Below are 16,601 nucleotides of genomic sequence, written 5' to 3'. Positions count from 1 at the left end.
GCTCCCAGAGTCTTCTGTTAGTACCTGTTGTGGTTGATATTTATATTAAGGAAAAATAATGTAGAAAGTAAAAGCAAACCTGGGACACACATGGCCTCAGCCTGAGCTGCCTTTCACTTCAGCTGGCACTCAGACCCATCCCATTCCACAGAATATTAGAGCAGCTCCTGATTTAAGCCAATGTGCAATCAGAACATAACCCATTCCTTCCTCCCCTTAGGAATTTAACTTGCAAGAGTCACATTGCCCTGTTTCTGCAGCGGGGCACCACAGCCTGCAGAGAAGCTCATCTGGCCCTGGTCCCTTGGGCAGTGAATTTCACAGCTCTGTTTGGTGTTCTGCAGAGCTGGGACACACTTCCCTCTCCTCTCCCAGCCTGGGGGCTGCACACAGCTGCTCTTGGAGCCTCTCAGTGCTGCCCTGCTCGCTGCCAGAGGGGCTGGGATTCTTCCATGTGGAACACCAATTACCATCCCTGCAGGGACAGGAAATCAGGCAGAAAGTTTTAGTGGACCCCTAAGTACAGTCCATAATTACCTACCTGTACTTGCTCAAGGTTACATCTCCCCAGCTAAGGAGTAAGACTGATTTCTAGTTGCTAATAGCTTGACTTTATCTGCAATAAGAAAGGAACTCCTTAATACCCATGGAGGGAAAAAAGATTAGTAGAGAATGGAATTAAATTATTAAATTCGGAAAAGTAGAATTTTGGATTAATGTCAGGGGTAAAACTGCCATAGTCATATCTACTAAACTGTGGAATGATCTCCCAGGGTGAGTGAGTGATGGAGCCCCTCAGTGTGAAGAATGAAAACAGCATCAGGCAAAGCCTCAGGAAATCAGAGTCTGAGGAGGCAGCATGACCTTACTGTGGCAGTGCAGGGACTGTGCCTGTGTGGGAATGTCCATTGTCCATACACAGAACCTGTTCCTGTAAAATCTGTTGTGTTGCTCAGGTGGCTGTGATCTGCAGAGCTTTAAATCCTGCTTGCAGTTAACCTGTTGGGAATCTTACAGGCTGATCCAGCAGCAAGCCCTCCGAGGACACCAGTGACTCTGGCTGATGCTCCCCTGTCCCATCCTCATGATGTGATGCCTTAAAAATGCTTCAGACTTGCATGAGGTAGAACATGGGTGTTACTGGGCATTTCTGCTTTAAGAAAAAGTCTGCTTTTGCTTTTACAATTTTTTAATCCCAAGTTATGGGTTGATCCAAGGAACTGTGGCTGCTCTGTCAGTTGGGAACTGCTCCCTTTCCACTCCAGTTACTTTTTGTGCCAGTAAACTGTTTGTGTGGCAAGTGAAGAAATGTCTGTGCACCAAGGTCAGGTGCAGTCTCTCTCTCCATGGAGATCAGCTTGCATTGCCTTGTTTCTGGATGACATCCATATGAAAGACTTGCAGACGTAATGAGAGGATACAGGTTTTAAATTTAAAATTATGATATGCTGTTGTCACATTATTAAACAGATTGAATTTGTGGATTTTTGTAGATTACCCAAATTTAGGAAATAGTATTTCTTAGTGCAGTATTTCTTGGACCTGCTGTGATGAGTAAATACTGGATTGCATAGAGAGTCATTCAGATTAAAGACAGTGGGATTAGATGAGGGAAAATTCACAAACTTGCTTTGTGTAACACTCGGACACCTCACAAGGTGTGAGAGATTTTACCATCCAAAACAAAGGTGTGGACACATGATAGTCATGACCCTTTTAGCTCTTCTCTGGAAATTCTTGTTTCTGCATAAAAGAAGAAACAGGAGCAGAGAAGCAGCGAGTGAGGAAATGCTCCCTCTCCAGTCTGTTTGGACTAAGTGTGGGGGGAGCAGGGCTGCCTGAACCTCACCTAGTGTGTGCAAACAAATCCATCTCCTGTGGCTTTCCTCCCCGTAGACCTGGGGAGAGAACCTCTGCAGGTAAGCAGGACTGCTTCAAAGATATGTGGTGGCAATTCCAGTTTTCCTTTGTACCACAGAATATGTGGAGCCCCTGGATTTTGTCCAGCCTCTCAGAACAAGGCATTCAGTCGCCTGTCTTTAGCTCCCTGGCACCAGTCATGAGGCAGTGCTGACAGACTCTTCTAAGTCTCGTGGTTTGGGTCTGTTCAGGGAAAAAAAAATAGTGTCTCTTGCCACTCATCAGATATGCTGGAGGGCTCAAAAAATAGACACGGAAAAGCAATGGCCATGGCTACTGTCCTGGCTCTTCACAGATGTTGGCTTTCCCATTCCTCAGGTTAAACTGCTGCTGCTTCACAGTGCACTTCATCTCCTGGAATGAGGTTGGTGCCATTCATTTATCATCTGTATTTCTTTCTATATTTGGGATTTTTTATAGTCTGGAAAGCTTATCCCCTATGATTTTTGGTTTTACTTGACTGGTTCCATTTGCATGGTAACTCCCTTCCAATATTTCCCATTGTGGCTCAGAATGGCTAGGGAGCTGCACCAGGTGGGAGAGCCAGGATCTCAGAGGAGCTCTGCAGCACAGGTCCAGCAGAGATGTCTGATCCAGCAAAACTCTGCATCAGCCTGGGGCACAAAATAGAGCCTTACAATGGAATCTTTCATTTGCTCTTCATATTTTCTGCCCTTGCTTTGGGTTTGTTTTCTTCTCTTTTCTTCCCTTGCAATTGTCAAGGCAGCATCTGGGAGTTTTATGAAACAAATGTTACCCATTAAAAGCCCATCACTGCCTGCCAGAAAGGAAAATGGCATCTTATTGAAAACAATATGTAATGGTTATTGCTGTCTTGTTGCAAGTTATGCCCTTGAAAAATATTAGGGACTTATTTAATAGCAACTGATGGTGAGGAAAAGCCCAACTAAACAGAAAATTAACTATTGTATTATCTTTTACACAGCTTCAAACACCATCCTACAAATGCCTGCTTTGTTGTTTTCATAGCTGTGTTTACAGTTGCCTCAAGGACAAGGAACAACACTTCTCCATTATGCTTCTGTTGCCTCAGTGTTGGAGTCACAAATAATTCCTGTCTGGTTTCACATACCAGCCTTGGAGCAGCGATGGAGACACTGGTCCTGACCAGGAGAGCACAGCTTCAGCCATGTGAGTAAGAGGGCTAGAGAACGGGGTCTTCTGCATGAGGAGTGATCTCTCTGCAGTCTTGGAAACACTGTCTCACAGCTGGTTTGAGTTTCTGATTCATTTTGACAGCACCTGACACATTCCTGCCTTAAAGGCCAGAGCTGCTCCTTGCCAGCCCCATGTGACAAATGAGAATATCCATGATGGGTTAATCTGCTCTTCATCAGCTGAGCCTGAGAGCTGCTCTTGCAAAGGGACTGGGGACATTCAGCACAGGCACTTCTGGGGCTGTCAAAAGCTCAGCCTGAGCTTTGCTGAAGCAGACCAGAACTGATGGATGTCATAGCTGAGAAACACTGGGGGATCAAGGCAGGTGCCAAGTTCTCCCAGTCACTTGGGATTACTCTGTCAGTGAACCTGACTGCATAACTAAATCTGCACAGGTGCCCTCCAGACAGAACAGGTTTTGCAGGACCTCACTGGCTAAAGAGCTCCAAAAAACATACTTTGTGTTGTTCTAATCTGTGTTTCTGGAGCTGAAAAACAGACAAAGGAATTTGAAAATATTTTGAAAAACCCTAAACCAACTCAGTTTATTCCATGTATGTCCACAGTGGCACCGCAGGTTTGGCTGGAGTGTTTGGCATAGTAAAATTAATATGGATGTTTGGGCTTCTCAGAGTTTGGGAATCATAGAATCATAGAATCATTTTTGTTGGAAAAACCCCTTATGATCACTGGGTCCAGTGGTGAAATTCTAAATGGGCTTTGGGCTGCCCCCAAAGGAATGACTGCCTTGGGTCTCGGTGGCGCCGTGCACTTGGGGCTGTTCAAAGCTGAGCCCAGCTCAGGAGTGATGTGACACATCATCCTGTACAAAACACTAATCTAACTCTACAAAGGTTCAATCTAAAACTGGTACACAGAAAAACCTAACTGGCTACTTGATAGGTGATGCTCCAGCAAACCAGGCATCCATTGGAATTCCTTCCTGTAGCAGAGCGTTCAGGGGGAGTTCGGTCAGAGCCGTGCCCCGGTGCCCAGAGCCCTCAGGCAGAGGCTCTGAAAGCGCTGGATGGGGTCCGTGGAGTCCCTCTGCTGGTGAGGTGACACCCGCAGTCCTGTGGCAGTGAATGCCCGCAGTGTCAGAGCCACCGGGGACCGGGCTCCTCTCCCCTGGCCCAGAGCTGTGCCGGAGCTGCAGGGACACCAGGGCAGGTCATTGCCCGGTGCCACCGCCCGCCCAGCCCTGGGATGTGACATCCGGCAGGGCACGGGAACTGCAGGGAGCGAGTGAGTGAGTGAGTGAGGGCTCTGCTCTGCTGGTCACAGCTACAGGCAGGGCCCTGTGGGAGCAGCAGGGGCTGCTCTGGGACACAGACACTGCAGAGGGAATTCCTGTCCTTGTCAAAGTCAATTCAGTTGATTTGGATGGGGGAATGAATTCCTCCTCCGAGTCCTCCTCTGTGCAGTCTGTCACAGTTGCTCACGCTGTCCCTGCGAGAGGCAGGGCAGCTGCCATGGCACGGGAGCGCGGCCATCCTTGGGGAGCTGCAGGGGGAGCTCCCTCAGCCTGAGCTCAGGGCCCGGGCGGGAGCGCCCGGATCGTCACCCGCTGCTGCCCGCTCCGGCCTGGGCACCGGGCACCCCTCCGGTTCGCCCGGGCCGAGCGGATCCGTGGGTGCTCCTGCGCCGCGGGAGCGCCGGGAGCCACGAGCGGCATCGCTCCGTGAGCCGGAGGCGGCACAACAAACCCGGCTGGGGATAACAGGATATCACACTGCTGGGCTAACACGGTATTGCAGATAGGCTGCGTTCTATGGCATCCTTTCAGGGGAGGCTCCCTGCCTTCTTATCCCACCTGTGGTTTTCTGCTAGCCTGAAGCAGTTCTCACAACAGAATCAAATGTGTGAGAGGTCCATTCCCTGCCACCATCTGTGGGGATGTCCGCAGTCAATTCCACAACCCTGTGAACTGAGACTAATAAATTGGGCATTTTTCTGGTCTCAGAATCGGAGTCTTAAGTCCTGTGGGTTTTTTTGGGTTTTTTTTTGTTTTTTTTTTTTTTTTTTTTGTTTGTTTGGGTTTTTTTTTGTTTGTTTGTTTTTTTGTTTTTTTGGGTTTTTTTTTGTGGTGGTGAAGGTGAGGAGGGCTCAGGGACAAAGTCTCTGCTGCTGGCACTTGGGCCCAGCCCCATCTGGCCAGGCCCAGGGCTGTGAAGCAGGGACTTGAGCCCTGTGTTTGGGGAGTGCAGAACGAGGCTCGCCCAGGCTTGAGCACAGAGGCCAAGTGCTGCATTTTGGGGCCCGGGGACAGAGCCCAAATTCTGCGTGCGAGTGCTCGGAACGGGAGCCCTGGCCGGGATTTCAGGGTGAGTGCAATGATGCGGTGACTCCTGCGGGGCTGGTTCTTTGTGAGTGCTGTCTAAATGAACCATTTCTGACAAATACAGGCAGGAGCAGGGGAAGAATCTCTTCCAAGGTATTCTGGAACACTCAAGGAAACAGCAAGGACACACAGGTTACAGAGGAGAGAGGGGGTCACTCAGATTCTAACACGAAGCCATTAACCACAGAAACAGTGATTACAGTCTATATCTTACCTGAACTTATACATTTGATCTCATTTGCACTTACAGTTCATAAGCTTAAGATTTAAAATGCCTTTGTTTTGTTCTGTGACTCTTTGGGATAATATGATAACATTTCATACCAGAAGGTGGTGGCCACAGCCAAACCCTGAATTTCCATCACTTAGCTTACTGTTTCAGTGGATTTCCTTACAGGGATTCAGCCTCTCCCTGACCTAAAAGTGGCTTTTTGTCACTTGGTTTGCTTTAAATGCTCCCTGTGCCATTTGTGTCCCTTGTCCAGCGAGGACCTTCCAATGAACTGCGCAGCTCCTTATGCCGACAGCATTTTCTCACTCCTTTCGATGAGTTCTGGACCCTGGCAAAAGGAAAATCCATGGGAGCAACAGTGTCAGGAGGGTGGCTGGTGTGTCTGTGACACGTTCAGTGCTCATTAGGCTGTGACTGCACTAACACTAACTAAAGGGTACGAGAGCACGAAGCCGGGTTCGGCCGGGCTCGGCTCGATTCGGCTGAACTCGGGGCTGCTCTCAGGGTTCGGCCGGGCTCGGCTCGGTTCGGTTCGACCGACCCCGTAATGTTCAGGTTGGTGCGGCTGATCTCGCGTTGGTTCGGCTTATCTAGTTCGGTTTTGCTTATCTAGTTCGGTTCGGCTGAACGCGGTTTCGTCCCGTTCAGTTCACCTCAGCTAAACTCGGATCGATTCGGCAAATCCCGGCCAGAGTCGGCCCTTCGGCTACGCTCGGCTGTTGTCGGCGACACTCGGCCGCACTCGACTCTTCGGCCGTCCCTGACTCTGCTCCGCGGTGCAATGGCGGCCCGTGGCGGGGCGCCGCTCCCCGGCCTGAGCCCCGTGAGGGGACAGAGCGCTGGCACAGCCGCCTCAGCCCGGGTCACCCTGTCCCTGCCCGGGCCCGCGTCCCCCGGAGCGCGCCCTGCAGCGCAGAACGCGGCCTCGGAGCCAGGAGCGGGGCCAATGCCCTCGGCTCGGCAGCGGCGCCGGGAGGCGGCGGGCGGTGCCCTCAGGTGAGCGGCCGGAGCGGAGGGAGCGGGGCCGGGGGCACCGGGGCCGGGCACCCACAGCGGGACGGGGCTGCTTCGGGCGCTGCTGCTGCGGGGGACCCGCTGTGGGTGCGACGGGGCTGTCCCGGCCCTGCGGCTCTCTGGGATCGCGTTCCGTGGAATAAAGCTGGGGCTCGTCCCGGCTGCGGGGGCAGCGCTTTGTTGTGTGAGAAACAAAGTTCACTCCTTAGAACTTCGACACGTTTGTTAAGGGATGAAAGGCAGCGCTGGGGTGCTGGGCTGTTTGCCAGGAGCGCCCGGTTAAACCGTGTTCTCTAGGTTCTGTTCCATTGCAGTGGTGTGTGCATATTCATTAGAGTTTATACATGTTCAAACAGTCCTTGGAGTTTAGATGTTCTTTTGCTTGGTTTTAACCTCCGTGCCATCTTGTGGATTAAACCAATATACTTTATTTCTTCCTGTGGTACCATCCTGTTTTATTTTCACTCCCTCGTTATTTGATAACGACAGTCAATAATTTTTTCCTTTTTTTCGGTGCTCTGGTTTCTGTTTCTGTTATCTTGTGTTTCAGATAAGATTGTCCCCAGATGTGGGAAATCACCTAATTATCTTACACCATTGTCTGAGTTCCTTACATGTAAAAGCGTTTTACCATTTCACAGTCTCTATTATGCTACAGTCTAAGATAGTATCTCTTACACTGCTATTTACAAAAGCTCTGCAGTGCATACATGAACCGACAGATTGGACTTTATCAAGAGCAGTAGTTACAGATTGTGCTCTCTCAGGGTTGTTGTGGTCAGTAATGCTGTGCCACAGCTGATACACGAATGGCAGAGGCAATAACTGCATTTGTTATGTTTCATTCTGGGCTGGGCTGGCTCTGTGTCCCGGGAAGCAGCGGGATGGGGGTCCCTGTGCCCCCCCTGGGTCCCAGAGAGAAGCTGCTCCTGTGGCTGCAGCTGAGGGGCAGTGGGAACCCTGAGCAGTCCTGGTGGAAACCGATGGCAAACCAGGTTTTGTTGGGTTTGGGACTTGCCATTTCCCCTGCTCCGTGTGTTTTGCCTTAGGAAACAGGAGCTGGGCACCGAGACATTTTGTTACCCTAGAGGGGACGAGTTTGTTTGTATTTATTTCCTGAGGCACTGGAACGATTTGGGTCTCAGCTGGCGCCTGAGAGCCTCCTCCTGTGTCCTGGGTGGGGTGGTGGCGATCAAAGGGGTGAAAGCTGGGGCAGGAGGGTGGGCAGAGGGGAGAGCAGTGGTTCTTTGGGGATTGCATCTGGAAAGGGCTCTCAGGTTCCTGCTGGGAGCCCTGGGAACAGAGCTGGGAGTGGCTGAGCAGCGAGGACGGTGCAGCCGGAGTGCTGAGAGTGCAGAGGCTGCAGTGGCTGCTGCTGCTGCTCTCCTGGTGTCCCATATCCAGTGCTGGGCTGGCACCCTCGGGGCAGGGGTGGCTTTTAAATGTTTAAATGCTGCAGCACTCCCTCAGATTGGATGGGTGTGAGGATATCCAGCTCTTCCTTAGGGCTGGGAGCGTGGCAAGGGTGCAGAGCTCATGGTCAGTCTTGTTTAAACACTTGGAATAGCAAAATATTCTAAAACAGAGACTTTGAGGAAATAACATAGGTGAGTCTGTTGCAAGGATAGGTACAAGCTGTCTTTGTTACAGATCCACACTGCTGGATGTTTGTCAAACCCCTCTGGGGACAGACGTGTCCCCAGAGCTCCATGAACCCCTTGTTCCCTGCTGCAGGGCAGGGTGTGCCCCAGCCTCGGGGCTGTGTGGCTCCTCCTGCCTGGAGCAGGGACAGCCTGAGCTGAGCACAGAGTTGGGTTGGTGGAGCAGCTGGGGATGGATCTCTGTGTGCCTGGGCATTGCTGTGGCTGTGTCACTGTCACAGCTGCAGGGCTCCCTCAGCCCTGTGCCCTCAGCAGCACTTGGGGTTCCTGGGCTGGGCTCTCAGTGCCATCAGTGCCATGGATGCAGCGTTGGTGTGGCTGCCGTCGGCCTCTGTGCTGTGCCACCCTCGGCGCCAGGGCGCAGAGCAGTGGGCAGGCTCCGTGCCCTGTGCCAGGGCTGCCAGCAGCACTGCTGGGCACCAAGGGCTGCCTGTGGGGCTCGCACAGAGGGCACACGCTGAGCCCCCCAGCCTGGGCAGTGCCGCTGGCAGGGACCGGAGTCAGCTCTGGGCCCAGAGCGGGTTTGTGCCACAGAGAGCCCCTGGGGCAGCTCAGAGATGGGCACTGCCCTTGGGGCTGGCACCGAGTGCTGCAGGTGATCGTGGTAAGGGGGAACTGAAGCTTTCCTGGAAAGGCCATCAGCTGTGAGGGGAAGCTGTGGAAAACAGGTGCTTGGGGCACTGGCTGGTAGCAGGTCCTGGGCTCTTTCTCTTTCTCTTTCTCTTTCTCTTTCTCTTTCTCTTTCTCTTTCTCTTTCTCTTTCTCTTTCTCTTTCTCTTCTCTTTCTCTTACCTGTTCTTAAGGGGAGCCCAGAACTGTAAAATCAAAAGGAAGGGGGATGTGGGGTGAAAGTTGCTTTTCATTTTTTAAGTGTTGTTGTGGATTTTGGTGTGTCAAGTGGCACTACCAAAACAGCACTGGAATAACCAAACTTTGGGACTCTGCACTTCATTCCTTTAATGTGTTTGTGTGGGTGCAGGAAATGCCAAATCCCAGAGCAATCCCATGTCTGTAACTTCAAGTGCAACATCTTTAAAACCAAGTGCTCAGTGGGGGCTTTCCACGTGGATGCAAATGGTCAAAGGCCTTTCTTGTGTCCCAAAAGCAAAAATCCTTTCTCTGTGAGGTTTTGGAGGGGATTCTCTTTGGGATTTTTGTGATGCAGCATCCCAGGTGTCCCTGCCTTTGTGCCAAGTCCAGTGGTAAAGGATGGAATGGCTGACACGTGGGGTCTGGGATAAAAATGGTTCTGTGAAATTGGGCAAAGAATGTAATATGGAAAATGAGCTTCCTTTTAATGTCTGAAATAGTCAGGAATAAAAATGCTGGGAAAGGACACGTTTGTGTTTGAATTGGTGTCACCTGTCATGGGTAAAACCCATAGGGAGCAATCAGAGCAGAAGTAGGAGTGTGACAGTGGTCACAAGGGTTTTGCAGGTGAAGAGAGGTGAGAATGTTGATCCATGTTCAGAAGGCTTGATTTATTATTTTATGATATATATACTACATTATAACTATACTAAAAAGAAACAGAGAGGAAAGTTGTCAGAAGGCCAGCTAAGCTAAGAATAGAAAAGAATGAATTACAGAGGAGCTCTCTCTGACTCTGTCCCAGAGAGAGCTCAGTCCTTGATTAGCCATTAATTATACACATCCTTCAGCCAATCACTAGTGCACCTGTTGCCTTCCACAGCAGCAGATAACCATTGTTTGCATTCTTTTTCTGGGGCCTCAGCTTCTCAGAAGGGAAAATCCTAAAGAAAGGATTTTAATGAAAAGATGTCTGTGACAGTATGAGCTGGGATCCTTTAACTTCCTCAGTGGACTTAATTTTCTTTTCCTCCTCTCTTTCAGGGCAGGCAAAATCACCAAACTCCTCCCATCTTTGCCAAAAGCTTTGGTGTTTGGGCAGCCAAAGGCAAGAGGCCTCAGCACCAGGGCTCTGCTGGAGGGCTCTGGTCCTGCCCACGCTGTGGGGTAAGTCAGAGGGACACAGGGCTCCTCTTTTCCTCTCTGCTGGGACTGACTGCCATGGGAATGCCATTCCTGCCAGCCCAGCCCCAGCTGTGCCTGCTGGACAAGGGCAGAGGTGAAGGGACAAATGCCAGAGTTCCCTGGGGCTGAGGGAGCTGTGGTGTTGGCTGTGCCCTGAGGGGCAGCTTGGGCACTGCCTGTGCCCCCAGGACTGCTCTGGGGTCAGGAGCTCTCGGTGCATTCCCAGCCCTGCCAGGGGGGGCAGCTGCTGCAGGGCTGGGTGACAGCCTCTGCTGGGGCTGGGGCAGGGCCTGGCACAGGGGCAGGGCTGGGAGGGTTTGGGAGCACTGGGAGGAGAATGAGGGATGGTGCGGGCACAGAGCTCAGCCTGTGCTCTGTCAGCACAGCCCTGCAGGGCACTGGGATCTGGGAACAGCTCCAGCTCTCCTGGTGCCAGGGATGGGCTCTGAGGGACTGGGCTCACCTGTGGCCTCCCAGGTCAGCAGGGACAAGGGCAATGTGGTGCCAGAGCTGGGCCCATCAGGCTCTGTTTCCCTCTGGGAAAGCACAACAGTCTCTGGGCTCAGGTGAGTTTCCTGCAAGTGCTTAGAAGAGCAATCCAGGGAAAAGAGAGTTCAGGAATTGCATCTGCTGCTGGGAACAATGCCTCAGGCTTGTTAGTTTGTGTCTGTGAGAAGTGGGCTTTGGGCTGGAGACTGAGTGGGAGGGAAGGGGAGTATTTAGAAATGATATCAGCATTTCTCCCAGAACTGGGGTGCAGCAGTGATGGGGGTGGTTGGGTTTGCTCTGGGCCTTGTTATTCCTTGAGCAGTTTTTCAATTCTGTTGCATGATTTACTGTCCAGTATCTTTCTACCAAAAACTGACAGGAATTTAGGTTCAGGGTTAGAACTTGGGTCCATTCACTGCAAATCTTGCCAAGGCTGGGGGACTGGGGTGATGGCTGCTCTCAGCAAAGGTTATTTATAATGCTGTGTCAGATTTCCCTCAGTGCTGGGCAGGAAAGGTGAGGGTTTGGAGCAGGAATTCTGCAAACAGGGCCTGTGTGATGGTTGATTTGTTTTGTTTTTCAGTGAGCCAGGGCTGGCACAGGGAATGGTGCAGGTGCTGGTCTGGCAGTGGAGCTGCTGCCCTTTGGAGCCGTTTTAAAGGAGCTCATGGAACATTTTGGGGGCTGTTTTCAGCAATCTGGGTTTAGAGCTCCTGTCCCCAGCCCATTGCTAACCCTGACACATCTGCTCTGGTTTCAGGCTGTCCTTGCTGGAGCACCCTGGTCCCTGCCATCCCCTGGGACACAGAGGGAGCCCTGTCCCAAGTGGCTTTGGCACCTTGGCAGGAATGTGGCAGCAGGCCCAGAGCAGCTGGAGGTGAGAGCTGGGTGTGTGAAACCGAGCAGGGCTTACCTGGGGCTGGGGGAAGGGGAGGAGTTTCCATCCCCCCTGGAGCTTTCCTGCTGGGATGGGGCAGCACAGGGAGCAGAATTCATTGTGCCCCTCCCTGGGCACTGCTGGCCTTGGTGTCTCTGCTGTGCCACCAGACCGTGGCACTTTGCTGCTGTCACTGCCACTGCCACCCCACTGGGGCTGTGCCCTCCTGCCAGCCCCACCCAGGAGCTCCAGGGGGGCCTCTGTGCTCTGTGGGGAGCGTTTGCTGGGAATGTGCCTCATCCCTGGCAGGGTCCCTTTGTCCCTGGGCTGCCAGCCAGAGCTTTGGGCTGCTCGGGCTCAGGGCTGGATTGCCCAGGGCACTGAGAGGGAGCAGCACAGGGAGGGTGACAGAGAGGGGCTGGCAGAGCCCAGCTGGCAGCCTGTGCTGGTGCTGCAGGTGGGCTGGGGGCACTGCAGGGAGTGAATGTCCCTTCCCTAAGCAGCCCTGCAGAGCCCAAGGGCTCCTGGAGCAGGATTTTATTCCTTACTTCCCTTTGTGCAGATTGAGTCTCCAAAGTGCCATGAGCAATTCTTTGATTTCTCTAGGAGAAAACCTCCCAGCAGAGACAGATTGCAATGGAGGCCAGAGTTGTGTTTGGAGCAGGGAGTGCTGAGAGCTGCATCTGCCTGTGCTGCCACAGCCTGAGCACAGCCTGGGAACGGGACTGGGGCATTGCTGATGCCCAGTGAAAGAACACAGACTCAGCCATTCAGCCTGACAGTCCCTCCACTGAGAGCTCAGCACACATCCTCAGAGGTAAGTCCAGCATCTGAAGGAAAAAAAAAATCACAGTAGAAAAAGGTGATTTGTTTTGCTTTAAAGTTATTTCAAGTTCTTATTAAAGCCCAACCAACATTTGCTCTTGATTTTGGTTGGGTGAATAACGAGCAGTGGGCACAGATGATGCCATTCATGTAGCTGCAAACCTGGTGTAACCTAGAGGGGATACAAGAACTGTTTGTGTGGGAAAATGCAATGTGAGGGGATGTCAGGGGGAGTGAGGTGGCATTTGTGAGGGAATTGCTGAGGTCATTGGAGGGAGCCCAGCAGACAATTCCCCTGGGAAATCCGAGGGCCCACAGCCAGGACTCTCCAGGGCTGAGGGGGCAGCCCTGGGACTCACTGTGTGCTCCTTCCTTGGCAGCACCAGCAGGGAAGGGACAAGAGGATCCCTGTGGGATGAGGCTGGAGACAGCGAGCAGAGGAGCAGCCTCGGGCTGGAGAAGGGCAAAGGGACCAACATGGTGTCACCAGGGCACCTGGGAGGAGCAGAATGGACACCTGGAGGCCACATGGAGGTGAGGAGTGGATGGTTTGGGGCAAAGTCTGAGTTAATCTCCACAGAGATGAGTAAGGGGACGTTTAGGAGGGAAAAGCTGAGGTGAGGAGCTCACCCACCCTGGCACAAGGTGTGTTTGCACAGGCTGGGGCCAGAGGTGAAGGTCAATCTAAAGCCAGCCCTGCTCAACCTCTAAATCCCAGGATAACTTGTACAGGCTGCCCACTGAGGGATTAAAACTACATGAAAATGAAACCAAGAGCATTAATGAGATTGCTGGGAATCCCATTAGTTTGCTGTCAGAACTCCTAACACAGTTCTGAGCTTTGATGACAAGAATGCATTTCTTTATTTGGATTATCACTGTGTGGGATATGGGGTTTATTTGGGTTTTAAAGCCCTCATGGTGGCCCTGACACTGCTCAGGAGCTGGTAGGAAAAGCAGAGCCAGAGCTCCTGGCAGGCACAGGGTGTTTTCCCCCATAGTGGATGGTGGAGGAATTGTCTGAGATCTGCATTGTTCCTCTGGGTGATGCCACTTGCTGTGCTTAATGTAATTCCATACATTTAATTCCCAAAACTTCCCAGCCCAGGGGGTTGAGCTGACAGGGCAGGACAAGGATTGTTCTCTGTGTGGTGCCCAGATTTGGGGTTCCCTGTCAGCTGTGCTGAATTACACCCATAGCCCCAAATTCCCTGCTCCATTCCCACTGCAGTAACCTCCCAGTGCCCCATGGAGTGTGGGCATTCCCATGCAGAGCTGCTGCCTTGGACAGCAGCTGTGCCAGGAGCAGCAGAGCTTCCAGGGAAGCTCAGCAGCAGCACAGGGACAAGGACAGGGTTATGTGGCACAGAACTGGCATTTATAACCCTCCCTCCAGTGATGTCCCTGGGGGCACTGGACAGAGCTGCCTGGAACTGAGCTGGTTTCAGCCCCTGAGCTCCAGGATGGAGAACATCCAGTTGGTGTCTAAAGCAGGAGAAGGCAGTGGCCAGATGTGCTCCCAGCCTGTGCTGGGGCAGCCCCTGTGCCCAGGGGGGGACATCTCTCCCTGCAGAAGCTCAGCTCCTTTCAGAGCCTCAGCAGTGGCCTCTACAGATTCTTTTCCCTCAGGAAAGGGATGCACATCCCTGTCTTCAGCACACCTCCAGTGGGACCTACCTGTGAAAGCTTTCCACCACTTGTGCACTTGCAGCTGGATCCTGAAAAACTCCAAACTCCATCCCACTGATTTCCAGGTATCTCTGAGGGCTCCTGCCTGGGATTCAGTATCTGTGGGGGAAGATTGCCTTGGCTGTAATGCTGCTGATGGATGGTGGCCTCAGGCTGGGCAGGAGGGAAGGGATTTGGGGTGGCTGGGACATAGCTGGCAGCTGCGTGGGAGCTCTGAACCGGGAATTGCTGCGTGAGCCCCTGTGCAAACAGCCTGTGCCTCCATTCCCAGGTAATGCCAGCTGCTCCTTGGGCTCCTCCTGGGCTCTTGGTGCTCTGTGTGGGCTGGGGCATTTCCACGTGCCTGCTCAGAGCAGCCCCTGGCCCAGGAGCCACGGTGCAGGCACAGCTCCTCCTGCAGATCCCACAGACACGAGGGGCTGCTGCCTTCAGGAGCTTCTGGCTCCTCCTGCCCTGCGCTCCCAGCCAGCTGGGACACCCTGAGGGAACACCAAGGAGCACGGCTGGCAGCGAGCAGGAGACACCGAGGCCTCTGGGCCCAGAAACAGCCCCGGCCCCAGCGGCCACCGTCACTTTGAGCTGGCAACGCTCACCTGCAGGAAACGCCCCCTGCCACTCTCCAGAGGAACCTCAGGAGCTGTCTGGTTCACTTCTTCCTGGGGAAACAAAGGGACATTGTGTGAGCACATTTACAGCTGCTGGGTAAATCCTGGAAAGGGCAGAACAATCAGGGTCATGGGGAAGAGTTTGGTGCTGACAGGTGAGTGCCAGCCAGTTCTGCCCTAGAGCCATTGCAGGGGCTGGTGTGTAAAGCAGCATCCACAGAAGGGAAGGAGCTGCATTTGTAGAGGAGCTCTCTTACTGGCAGCAGTCATTCCCATCCCATGCAGGACTTTGGAACAACCCTGGGATTGGCCCAGGTGTTTGGAGCAGGGTGCTGACAAGGCCAAAATTCTGTGATCAATGCGCAGCTGGGCCGGTCACTCCTCAGCATTTAACTCAATGATCCTCACAGCTCTGGAAATAAAGAGCAAAGAGTTTTCACTGAGTTTTCCCTCGTGTTTCCCTGGGCTCCAGTCCCACTCCAGGCACAACGGGAGCGGGAGCAGCAACGCCGTGGCCCCAGCGGCCATCCCAGAGCGGCTGCTCCCGGCCGGGGCGCGGGCACGGAGAAGGGGCTGCGGGCGCTGCGGCTCGTGGGGTTACCGGGCCGGGGGAGGGGCGCTCGGTGTCCCCCCGGGGTTACCGGGCCGGGATGGGCAGCGGCGCTGAGCGGGCGGCGATGCTGATGGGATCTCGGGGCCGGTACGGGCGGTCTCCGTGTCCTTCCCGCTTCCAGCCGCGATCCAGTGGCTGTTCCCGGGAAGCGTCGTTCTCCTGGCGGGCACGGCAGCAGCACAGCACCGGCTCCCTGCCGCCGCAGCCGGATCGTGCCTGGAGCCCCGGCGGGACCCAGCCCCGCGCCGGCCGCAGCCAGAGCGACAGCGCCTGTCCCGGAGCGGCTCTTCCCGCCCGCGGTGATGCCGGTCCCGATCCCAGCCCCAATCCCCCCTCGATCCTCCGGCCCCAGCACCCCGGGTACCTACCCCAGTACCCTGCCCGCCGAGGAAAAAGCGGCTTGGCCCAGCTCCCACAGGAAACACCGGCGGGACCAGGACCCGAATCCCCGGGCCCAGATTCCGATCCTACCTGAGCGCCTCGGACCCCGCGCAGCAGCAACAGCAGCAGCCGCCCCCGATCCGGATCTGCGCACAGCGCTCCGACCGCCGCTCCCGCCGCATCCCGAGCCGAGCATCCCCTGCAGAAAGCGGGACAGGCGCGGATCCGCCGGCATTTATGGGCGGGAGGGGGGCGGGGCCCCGGGGGCGGGGCCAGCACAGGTGCGAGGGGCGGGGCCCGCACAGGTGTGAGCGATCCCAGTGCGGCTGCGCGGGGCGGGCCCGGCAGAGCCATTTGCTCCTCGGCGTTCCGTGGGGCAGGTTGCTGCCGGCCGGGGCTCTATATCTCTTTTTCTTTACTTTTCTGTTCTGCATTTCTTTTCTGCTGTATTTATTTTTCTCTATACCTCTCCTTTCCACCCTCCCTTCCACCCCTCCCCCACCCCCTACACCCTCCCCCCCCAAACCCCCTCCCTCCCTCTCCCCCCTAGCCCTCCCCTCCCTCCCCCCCCTACAGCCGCCCCCCGCCCCCTGCCTCCCATCCCACCTCCCTATTCCCTTACTCGTCCCTACCCTACTCATCCCTACCTTACCCTACTCCTCCCTCCTCTCCCTTCCCTCCCCACCCTGCCTTCCCCCCAGCCCCGTCCCCTGCCGCCCTGCACACCCCGACCTCTCCCCACCTTCCCCTCGCGTACCCCTCCGCTCCCCTATTCTCGTT

At 54.1% G+C, this 16,601-nt stretch overlaps 1 protein-coding gene and 1 long non-coding RNA gene across 6 annotated transcripts; one reads left to right on the top strand and one right to left on the bottom strand.

The window, feature by feature from the left end:
- Positions 1-1,108: 1,108 nt before the first annotated feature.
- LOC134418572 (uncharacterized) lies at positions 1,109-15,270 on the top strand. Of its 5 annotated transcripts, XR_010027814.1 has the most exons (8): positions 1,109-1,123; positions 2,239-2,284; positions 2,911-3,072; positions 10,202-10,324; positions 11,592-11,708; positions 12,315-12,525; positions 12,914-13,067; positions 14,163-14,287. XR_010027814.1 is itself a non-coding variant. In XM_063157043.1 (6 exons), the coding sequence occupies exons 1-4, from the start codon at positions 6,454-6,456 to the stop codon at positions 12,412-12,414; spliced, it is 555 nt and encodes a 184-aa protein (XP_063013113.1). In that variant the 5' UTR covers positions 6,421-6,453; the 3' UTR covers positions 12,415-12,525; positions 12,914-13,067; positions 14,494-15,270. The 5 variants fall into 5 exon arrangements, 3 of the variants coding, with proteins under 3 accessions (XP_063013113.1, XP_063013114.1, XP_063013111.1); XR_010027815.1 differs by lacking the exons at positions 1,109-1,123; positions 2,239-2,284; positions 2,911-3,072 and adding exons at positions 6,498-6,668; positions 14,494-15,270; XM_063157043.1 differs by lacking the exons at positions 1,109-1,123; positions 2,239-2,284; positions 2,911-3,072; positions 14,163-14,287 and adding exons at positions 6,421-6,668; positions 14,494-15,270.
- On the bottom strand, positions 9,808-14,321 carry LOC134418573 (uncharacterized). The gene is made up of 3 exons (XR_010027816.1): positions 14,211-14,321; positions 10,806-12,538; positions 9,808-10,101 (listed from the first exon to the last, which is right to left on the bottom strand). It is a non-coding gene; the product is annotated as an uncharacterized LOC134418573 (long non-coding RNA).
- Positions 15,271-16,601: the final 1,331 nt, after the last annotated feature.

This window comes from Melospiza melodia, chromosome 5 (assembly GCF_035770615.1).
Source record: "Melospiza melodia melodia isolate bMelMel2 chromosome 5, bMelMel2.pri, whole genome shotgun sequence".
In the NCBI taxonomy this organism is placed as follows: Eukaryota; Metazoa; Chordata; class Aves; order Passeriformes; family Passerellidae; genus Melospiza; species Melospiza melodia.
This window is presented reverse-complemented; position numbering and strand designations above follow the sequence as displayed.